At 37.8% G+C, this 11,301-nt stretch overlaps 1 protein-coding gene across 3 annotated transcripts in view; it reads left to right on the plus strand.

The window, feature by feature from the left end:
* The window catches only part of LOC126336294 (uncharacterized), a 46,531-nt gene extending 38,865 nt beyond the window's left edge, over positions 1–7,666 (plus strand). For 2 of the 3 annotated variants that reach the window (XM_049999840.1, XM_049999831.1), the window contains one exon: positions 906–3,941. In XM_049999840.1, the coding sequence (XP_049855797.1) occupies positions 952–2,811 (1,860 nt within the window). In that variant the 5' untranslated portion in view covers positions 906–951 and the 3' untranslated portion in view covers positions 2,812–3,941. Of the gene's footprint in view, positions 1–905; positions 3,942–7,458 lie in introns of those variants that run through there. The other variant, XR_007564944.1, reaches the window with a different exon arrangement.
* Positions 7,667–11,301: the final 3,635 nt, after the last annotated feature.

Here is an 11,301-nt window from a genome sequence, read left to right on the forward strand (position 1 = left end):
GATGTGGAGCTCAAGATGCTCATGCTACGTTATGCCTGCCCACACTATAATACCTGGACCAACAAGGCGATCATGTTTGACAATGTTCCTGGCTGCATTACATGTTCCCACGTGTCACCATATTAGTGTACATCCAACACTGCTGTATATGATTCTTTTAGTGGTCAAGGTGGTATGGCTTGGGGAGGCATAACGTTGCATGGGCATACTAATCTCAAAATCTTTGAACTCAGTACACTCACTAGTCAACATTACTGTGACAATGTACACCTCCCCCATGTGCATATTTTCAAGGGTGTATCTGATCCTGACTTCATTTTTATAGATGATGGTGAACAACTACATTTAAAAGTGTAAGTGGAAGAGCTCTTGGAACAAAAGGATATTCAATGATTGGACTGGCCTGCCCATTCCCCTGAGTTAACTACCATCAAACATATGTGGGATGCATTGATGAGAGTTTTGCAGAATGTCCACGTACACCAATGAGCATCTAGCAGCTGTCAACCACACCAGTGGTGGAGTTGAACGTCGTACCACAAGATTTCCTTATCAACCTTGAGGCGAGCATGGGAGCAAGTTGCAGATCATAAATTGCAGTCCCTACTAAGAACAATGTCGCAACATTTGTGATCTCCAAGGGAACATTATGAATGGTGACTTCAATATCAGTATTGTCTTTAAATAAAAGACTCATTTCTTTTTGTCTCATTACCCTCTGTACTATACTGTGGCAGTCCTTTATGCATATGGTCCAAGTTTTGTCAAGCTGTGTTACTTGGCAGTGACACATCATGCAAAAATTACTTTCATCCTTAAGGTTCGCATCATAATTCTGCAAGTGAAGTAGTATTGAAGTGTGTCACAGTGAATTCTGTCTCTAAAAAATCTTTTTCTTATTTCAGGATTCAGTTTCTGCATTGCACAGTTCCATTTCTGTTGTTCAACAGAATGAGTCACATAAAAACAATAGAAGATTTAAAAACATCAGTTGCTGAATTAGCTAGCCTGATGAATGATACTTTCACATGCTGCAAGCGGAACTATGATGCCTTGCTACCATACATTGGGAAAAAGGAAACAAATTTTAAAATATATCACAAATTAATAAATGTTAATATAATGTTGAACAAGTTAAGTGAAGAACTTGTAGGACTTAGAGTTGAGTATGTAACTCTGTCATCGTATGAACAAAGAATGGAGATTTCTCTGTTTGAAGGAGGTAGAAAGAGAAGAAAGTGTGATGTGCTTGAGTTAGGCAGACATGAGACCAAAAGTATAAAAATGGAAGTGCCATATTCTGATAACACCAAGTGTTGCATTTCATTAACTTCAGAGACTGGAATCAATATGCAGTCAAAGAATTTGGAATCAGAGGATACTGAAGAAACTAGACAGTCACCGTTGCCGAAGTCAGACATACACCGGCCAAAAAACATAAAAACAGAAATACAAGATTCAAATGAAGTTGAAAATTTATTTGTTTTTCCCATTGGTAATAATGATATTCCTGCAGATCAAACATCATTTGATACTGGAAATAATAGAGTGACAGTTTGTTCTGCTGATGATGAGAAAAGTGCCTCTGTGGCAGGTAGCCTTGTGAGAGACAATGCTTATGATAAACCAGGTGATACGATTACACAGAGAGAAAACACTGAAGAGTGTTTCCCATTGGAAAGTTTGGAAAGTCAGACTAGCAATCAAGAGAAATATGAAGACATTGGCAGTGTTGTTCATGAAGATCATAGCATTCACAGATATCTTGGAGGAAAAGTTGATTGTACCACTTCCTTTTCTTACCACTCAATTCAATCTTCCAGTGGTGAAGAATCTCCTGTTGCTTTGACCGCTTGTGATTCGGAGATTGATAGATCATTACAAGGGAGATCAAACACTGGTAACAAAGAAAAGAAAAGAGCTCCCGATTTTCCTATCATATATGAAAATGGTCAGAGTTCAGAGGAATTGTGTGATGCAGGTGATGAACTGTATGGTATTGTAAGGCACCAGAATGGGAGATTTAAGTGTCCATTACGCAATGATGGACTTGTTAATTACCAGGCAGTGCCTGTTCGTGTGAAAAGAAAGCAGCATAAAAGGAAACGAAAAATTTCCAAGAAGAACAGTTGTGCCACAGTTTCTGAAGTTCCAAATGATAGCTGTGAAGGTGAATTTGTTAATTACCAGGCAGTGAATGGTCATTTGAAAGGAAAGGCACAGAAAATGAAACAAAAAACTGCCAAGAACAACAGTTGTGCCAGAATGTCTGATGTTCCAAATAATAGCTGTGAAGGTGAACTTATTAATTACCAGGCAGTGCATAATCTTTCGAAAGGAAAGATGCATAAAATGAAACGAAAAGCTGCCAAGAAGAACAGTTGTGTCAGAATGTTGGAAGTTCCAAATAACAGCTGTGAAAGTGAACTTGTTAATTACCAGGCAGCGCATAGTCATTCGAAAGGAAAGATGCATAAAATGAAACGAAAAACGGCCAAGAAAAACAGTTGTGCCAGACTGTCTGAAGTTACAAATAATTGTTGTGAAGATGAACTTGTTAATTACCAAGCAATGAATGATCATCCAAAAGAAAAGAAGGATAAAATTAAACGAAAAACTGCCAAAAAGAACAGTTATGCTAGAGTGTCTGAAGTTCCAAATAACAGCTGTGGAGGTGAACTTGTTAATTCCCAGGCAGTGCAGGGCCATACAAAACAAATAAAGCCTAAAAAGAAACGAATAACTGCCAAGAACAGTTGTGCCCAAAAGTCTGAAGTTACAAATAGCACCACACAGTGCAAGGTCATGTGAAAGGAGAGAAGCATACAAAAGAAAGACAGAAACTGCCAAGAACAGTTGTGCCAGAATCTGTAGTTAGGAATAACAGCTGTGAAAGCACAGCATCTGTTTCTGTGTGGCCTGCTATTTCCTGCTTATTTACTGACTGTTGTAGAGTACAGGTACCAAACAATATCAATTAGTTGATGTATGAACGTATGTTCGTGCATCATTTCATGTTAACAAAAAAATTTCAGGTTTCATTTAGGATAAATAATCTTTTCCCTTTGTAATGAACTGGTAAGAAGATAAATACCCAACATAAAGGACACATGTTTGTAGGTAGGCTAGGTCTTCTTGATCAGAAAGGTATATTACGAAATGTTGAACTGAAAAATAAATCCTGCCGTAACTGTTGGAAATACCAGTCAGTCTAGAGAACATTGTTTGCAGTACTCAGTTTAGTTTGAAAAACGATGTTTTTTGTAGTGTGTGCAACTTTTTCTGTGAAAGTACAGCAGTATTAAGTCATATGATGTGCAAACCGGCTCAAGAAGTTAGATGAAATGAAAAAAATCAATATAGAGCCAACAACCATAACAATATGAGAAAACTGAGAGTCAAAGTAATGTATGTGTGTATTATGAACTTATTTTTAGTGTAAAAATGTTATTTCCACTGACCATTTGTTAATGTAGTGTGGTGACCCAATGTTTAAGTGTCAAGACAGACGTTGGATAGCTCATGAATATGATCCTGTGTCTTGTAAGTTTTTGTGTTATGTAAAAGACAGTACTCAGATGAAAATATTTTATATAATTTAACTGTATATCAGAGAAAAGAAGTCCTTTTGTGTTCAAGCCCCCCTTTCCTCATGTACCTCTCCCTCTCCTCCCCCTCTCCCCCACCCTCTCCCCTTTAAATATAAAACTGAAAGATTTGTGAAGTGTTGTAAATGTATATTATACAAATCTAAGATACCTACTGATTATTGAAGTTTGAGGTTCTGGCAAAAATTGTGAAGAAAAGATTACTTCATACAAGTGTTATGCAAATGTGTCACCAAGGAGCATATGTTTATGAATGCATCATATGGGAAAGTGAGATGAAAATTAATAACATGACAAGAGTGAGATAAAGTAAAAATATCAGAGTTAATTCAGGAGGAAATCAGCTGTGATTTTCCCATCATTACAGATAACTAATTTGCTCCTGAGGTATAACCTTCGCTTTAGTTCGCTCAGCATTTTATTTTTTCATGACCGAAGATCTTTTATTTTTTCATGACCGAAGATCTGGAGCTCAAACTTCATTTCGAAATTCTGCGGTAGGTGCAGGTTTCAAATACAATAACTCCTCAGATTAATATCTATTTATAAGGAACACTGCAATAATTTCTCAACTTCAATCTAAATGTCCACTTGACAGCTCAAGACGTAACAACAGAATGCTAACACCTATTTAAAAGCTAAGCCTTTTTCTCTTGTTTTTGGTGAAATCAGCCGCACTATCAAGACATGCTCTTTATTTGATAGTGTGTCCTCCTCTGAGCTGGGATGTTGAAGTGCAGAATAACTGCCTAACTGGCAGGTACCGCAGTGTGTAGTAAACTACTATTGTTGATTGTTGCTCCTGCCCCCCCCCCCCCCCCCCCCCCCGCACTCCCCCCTTTTGGAGATGCACAACATCCTACCATAACGGTTTACTGCACAAACAATAACAAAGCTTCCAGGCAGTTTTTGATTGTAAACTACTTTAATAAAAATACTCTCAACTGTCACAGTCAGGCATATGCTTGGTGACACATCACTTTACCAAAGTGATATGTCACATCACACAGTTTACCAAGTAACAGCTGACTGTGAGGTTTTTAATGACAGTACTTTGTCAATAATGAACTCATCACAAGGTATCTATCTTAGAATTTTGGATTTTTCTGTTACATTTTGTGTGCCTGTTTCCTTGTGCTTATTGTCCTGTCCCCACAGTTTTTTCAGTACGTACTATTGTTTGTTGTTTAAATTCATTTTTAGTTATTTCCTTTGATTTCTCAGTGTTCTCACTGAATGTAAGACTAATCTGTTGTCCACTTGTTTATGTAGCTACGTACCAGCTGTTTACTCAAGTGTATTGTATGTATAATAGTGTTATGTGTTCAAAATTCCACTTACGAGAAGAGAATTCTGGAACACCAATGCTTTCAGTGGTATGCAAACTTATTGTTTTTAAAGAGAGCTTATTATTCGGAAGATAGTTGATGAAAAATTGGCATCATTCCGTATTTAATTCCTTTTTAAGGCAGATTAAGATTAAGTGCACCAACTTCTTTTTTCTTCTTATGTCTTTGGTTTCATCTGTTCGTCATCTTCTTGCCCTAACTCAGACTTCGTCTCACTTAGCAGCTTAGTTTTCCATTGGAGCTTTACATGTGTATACTATACTCTTATTCTTTTCTTCTCCAGTCATTCATACAAAATAAGACAGTGCAATAACTAGGGTAATGGACTCACATTTGGTAGAAGAAGTGTTCAAGTCTCCTACCAACCACCCAGAATTAAGTACTCTGTGCTTTAAGAGAGAGCCATTGGGGAGAGTGCATTGATGGCTCCTTTGAAAAGACCTAAAAGATTAACCTTCCCCCACTAGCATATACACTCCTGGTGCTGACACAATGACAGGCAATGTTTAATTTGATTATGATTTGTTTTAATGGGCTATTATTTAATACTTTTAAGGGGGACATTCATGAAATTGACTGAAAATGTCAATTTTCAATTTTTTTTTATTTATTAGTAGAAATTGTGAGCAGTAAGTTCCCAAAGTTTCAGTGATGAAATCACATTCAAAGTGCCTGAAAAATAATTAAATGCATGATGTTACTTTTCCTTGCCCACTTTTTGAAGCAACACTTACATATACAGGCTCAGAAGGATAACAACACCTACATTCACAAGGAGAGACTTCCAAATTGAATCCTGGATGTTGTTAAGCCTACTTACAGGTTTTTGGTTGACCTGAACTTCTAAAAAGTGTGTACGTGGCAAAATCCTGAATCCAAATGAGTCTCTAAATTCACTCATATGGAAACAATGCCCTAAAACCACATATTCATATGCTACAGTTGTCAGAATTGCAACTTATGATGCATGCAGAGGTTGTTCAAAGGATGAAGGTATTAGAGAGAATGGGCTTCAAGACAGGAAATTTCACTGAAGACATCTTGAGAAAAATAGATTTACAGCACCTCCCTGCAGCTGAAAAGTCAGCTGAAGATTGGTAAAGGAAAGATGGCGGTAAACAGGAAATCAGAAGAGAAGCTTTGAAGGGAAAAATGACACTGAGGCTTTCTGAAGAGGTGACTTAAGAAAAAACATTGGGTTGTGACATAAATTGAACTTTTAAATTGCACTTCCTGAAAATTAAACAATGGAAAATCCAGGATGAAATGTAACAATATTTTCAGTTGCCTGAGTGTGTGTGTGTGTGTGTGTGTGTGGGGGGGGGGGGGGGGGGGGGGTTTCTATTGTTGATGAAGACCGAAAGTTTGAATTGTAAGAGTCTTTTTGTTGTGCCTATCTATGACTCAGCACTTCCTGAAAATTATGTTTTTAAAGTTTATATACCTTTTTCTTAGACTTTATGAAGGTTAGAATTATGAAATTTTGTACACTTACTTCTATAAACCCAGTGAATGTTGTCTCCAGAGTAAATTTTGAAATTCTTACTGTAACAGGGTGTATATGACCCGGGACAACTGGGAGATCCGGGAAAAACCAGGGAATTTTTTCATCCGGGAGAAAACCTGGAAAATCCCGGGAATTTTTTAGAATTCTGGTAATTTTTCGTTGTTTTAGTTTTCAGTCAATTTTTTGTAATTTTGACTGGTAAGAATCGATACTCTAACAAAGGATATTACTGTATCACGCTACTGCAGAATAATTGCAACAATAAAATGTGAACGAGGAAGCAAAAGGAAAATAAAACATAAATTGCAAAGGAAATGTGCCATATACATCAACTAAACACAGTGCTCATACAAGGGTTTGCCAACAGCAAAATGTGTCAAAGGCTTTAGGAAGACTGTGCAATGCTTCATAAGAACAAATTGCCTCCTATGAGCGTGATGTCACAACTGCTTACATTAGATTCGTTAAGCAGTAGAGAGCGGGCTCATGCGCATGCGCAGTTGAGTGGCGTATGAATAGTACCTTCCCCCATTTCTGGCTACAGAAATGTGGCTGTTGGCTGTGTAAGCAATTGCAGCAAGCAGCTAAATGCTACCGGGAAAAATTTTACTGTCGCGCCTGAAAACCTTGTCTCGCAAAGCGCCTAGCATCCAGCGCACATTGGTCTATCAATTACTCATATGATTTTGATGCGCATCCCTGTTGTTTTCTGAATGAATCATAAGCTGCACGGGGTAGCCGTGCGGTCTCAGGCGACTTGCCATGGTTCACGTGGCCACCCCCCCGCCCCCCCCCCCCCCTCCCCACGGTCAGATGTTCAAATCCTCCCTTGGGCATGGGTGTATGTGTTGTCCTTAGCGTAAGTTAGATTAAGTAGTGTGTAAGCCTAGAGACTGATGACATCAGCAGTTTGGTCCCATAGTAAAAATAAAAAATTAAAAAAAATCATAAGTTGATTTTTGAATGCGTGCTTAGTGTACGTGATGTCTTTCAGGGGAATCCTCGTCGAATCTATAAGTAAACTTTCCTGCAGGCAAAAGGGGACCGGGCTATACAAGCTGAGCGGAGTAAAGATGAACGAGTGAACGCCAATCACTGTCTGATTATGCTGTTGTTTGGATTTGTGAATGATCAGCGTTGCTATAATTACTTGGGAAATTCATAGATTCAGACTACCAGGGAGGGAATAAACGACTGACAGGAATAACAGGTAAGAAAGATTGTGTATTATCTTCTCGATGTATCCCAGAAAATGAAATTTTGTCAGAAAATTTTTGGCTAGATCGCTACACTAGTAAGGGCGAGTTGTACAGCCCCCGTCTAGCATCCAATATTGATCGCGAGTTTTTTTTTTTAAAGAGGGGCAGGATGTCAAACCGGACAACTGGGAACAGGAGAGGCACCACAGGACATTTTAATTTCCACTGTCCTGAATATAGTTTGATGGCAACCAGTACAAAATATACAAGTTTCAGTTCCACGGACCGAAATAATGTGCCATAGGAGAACGCTGTGTGAAGCGGGGTGGCACTGCACTCTGGCAAACTTAAGACCAAATAACATGTGTTACATTTCATTGAACATATAAGTTTTATGTTTCAGACTCTTCATAAAGATGTGCACTACAAAATGAACATATTTTTGAAAATTCAATTTTTTTCAAATTTTTGACACCGTATCTCAAACACTCGATGGAGGGGAGCTGGGGGAGGGGGCGCCACTATCTTAGTATTGCCCCGGTTCGGAAATATCGTAGATCCGAGGCTGATGTGCAGAGCAGTCTAAGTTATAGTGGGGAAGTGTGTAGTCTCCAAGTGACCCGTGATTACATTTAGTGATTTTGCTGTTTCCTCTTCATTTACTTCTCTCACGTCAAATGAAATCAAAATGGATTTCTGTGGCGGGGCTATGAGGTGAATTAAAATACATTCACATTATTACGGAAGGCTAATATATGTTGTTAGTTTCAGATTTTATTTTATTTCCACTTTTCTGATAGCCATCGTTAATCGCCTTGTAGAACAATGAAGATATATTTGCTTGTTTGCTAAATAAATTTGGTTTTTATTAATCTTTTACGCTGTTTGAAACAAAGTGTTTAGTTCCACACTATTGGCTAATTTCAACTGCTCACTGCATTTCAAGTGCACATTTTCATCTTCTAGCATGTATGGCATTTTGCCATAATAAAGAATCAAAAATGAGTTAATGCAGTACTGGTAATCCAAGGAAATTTCCATCCCGAAACCCAACTGAAAAGCTTAATATCAGGTAGAGGCCTACTTGATTGGGAATCTGGACATACGAATGTGCTCTTTAAGTATGCATTTGAAATGTGCCATTTTAGTATGCTTGACGAAATTCCGATGCTCTTGATCCTTTGATGTTTTTTTTTTCTCATCTAAATCTACATCTACATGACTACTCTGCAATTCACATTTAAGTGTTTGGCAGAGGGTTCATCGAACCACAATCATACTATCTCTCTACTATTCCACTCCCGAACAGCGAGCGGGAAAAACGAACACCTAAACCTTTCTGTTCGAGCTCTGATTTCTCTTATTTTATTTTGATGAGCATACCTACATATGTAGGTTGGACTCAACAAAATATTTTCGCATTCGGAAGAGAAAGTTGGTGACTGAAATTTTGTAAAAAGGTCTCGCCGCGACGAAAAACGTCTATGCTGTAATGACTTCCATCCCAACTCGTGTATCATATCTGCCACACTCTCTCCCCTATAACGTGATAATACAAAACGAGCTGCCCTTTTTTGCACCCTTTCGATGTCCTCCGTCAATCCCACCTGGTAAGGATCCCACACCGCGCAGCAATATTGTAACAGAGGACGAACGAGTGTACTGTAAGCTGTCTCTTTAGTGGACTTGTTGCATCTTCTAAGTGTCCTGCCAATGAAACGCAACCTTTGGCTCGCCTTCCCGACAATATTATCTATGTGGTCCTTCCAACTGAAGTTGTTCGTAATTTTAACACCCAGGTACTTAGTTGTCTCTTATGACATAATGTAAGATCTTCCGATGTTTTACACGTACGAACATACGGGCTTCCTGCATCATAGCAGCTGCCGAAGTGCGGTGGCATCTGTTATCTGGTGCTCTCTGATGACTACTGAAACGAGCCTATTTCTAACAAGTCGCTTGAAAATATTACGAATGGTGGTTTGAAAAGCTTTACTTTCAAAGTAAATTTCCTTTTACACAAGTTGAACTATGTGCGAGAATGTACGCTGAATTTCTTAAATCACAGAGCGTTTGATGATGAACCATTTAGAAGTATTTCAAGCCCAGAAGATCATTCATGTCTTTATTTTGAGCAAATTGATGTGCTACAGGAAGATCTCTCTCCTATGCTGTAGCTAATTTATTTGTAGAAAACTTTGAGGGCAAGTCACTGGACTTGGCTAAAAATTTTGCTGGCACATTTGTGTGATATATGTGAAAGCTTAGCTTCTGAAGCAGCTTATTGACCTTAGAGACCAATGTTATATGTGAAAGCTTTGCTTTTCTTGTAGCAACACTATGTATATTTATTTAAAACATTTTTTCCTCTTTGTGCATCTGCACTACTTAACAGTGGTGTTGCTATTAGCTGATTACATCACGTCTCCTGTGATCTGAATATCCACTGTCATCGGCTGGCGGGATCACATGACATGAGTTATGACTGGCTTACAAAAGCGCATTGCAATCTCTAGTACAATGGTTCGGGAAGTAACACGTGGTGTTTAGTGGAATTTGAATTTACACTTTCATAATATGAAACTATGCAGTGTACATGTTGCTGCACATCAAAAATCTTTCCAAAAGGAGTTTTCTTCCCTGAGTTTCGTTTTTTAAGTGCCAGGAAATTCTATGCGTGTGTATAAAAACCATAACCATTCAAAGGTGTGATAAGTTTTACAGTTCAGAGGGAAAATATACCGTCACTTAATAACACGGATGTCATGTGTTTTTATCCGGGAAAAAGTGTATTTTTATATTTTAACTGGGAAATCCGGGAATTTTTTTTCCTTGTCCATTTATACACCCTGTGTAAGCTGATATATGGGGCAAAGTATGGGAATTTTGCATGGATTTTATATTATACTTACAGAATTATAATTAAAAAATTACTAAAAAATTTTCTATTCAGTATACCTCATGAGAGGAGCTTACCATATGCAAGGTGATTAAACAGAGAAAATTTTGTAGGAATCTCCTGAAATAGTTTGAGTGAGAAAAAAATACTTTTTTTTATAAATAAAATTTTTAAATTCTGTTTAAGTAACTCAACAGTAAATGTATTAATTTCATGTAAAGCATGGTACAAAATTTCATTGCCGAATCTTGAAAATTGTTGATTTGGTGCATCTTTTAAATATTGTGTGTTTTTCATGAATGTCCACCATTAATTCTTCCTTTCACAACAATAATTTGTGTGTGTGTGTGTGTGTGTGTGTGTGTGTGTGTGTGTGTGTGTGTGTGTGTGTGTGAGGTGATTGTAAACTGCAGCTGAGAGTTGTTCATGTGCTGCATAACATAGACTAGAAACCGTTGTGCCTGCCAAGCAGGCCAAAGATGTTGAGAGGACAAGCTCTGTTCTAAACTTCTTGCACTGCATAGACACTGTTCTTTTTTAACAATAAATTATGGTTAATTGTTTTTCATGGTTTTTACCAAAATGTACGTTATAAGAAGAAGAAAAACTTTACTATTTTCATAGTAGTGGTGAAAAAGAGATGACAATTAATATTTCTTCCTACCTTTTTTTTTATTAGCTGCATTTTATATGTATTAGGAATTGAATTGGCTTCTAAATTGAGCAAACACTCAACAGC

Source organism: Schistocerca gregaria, chromosome 1, assembly GCF_023897955.1.
Source record: "Schistocerca gregaria isolate iqSchGreg1 chromosome 1, iqSchGreg1.2, whole genome shotgun sequence".
Lineage (NCBI taxonomy): Eukaryota > Metazoa > Arthropoda > Insecta > Orthoptera > Acrididae > Schistocerca > Schistocerca gregaria.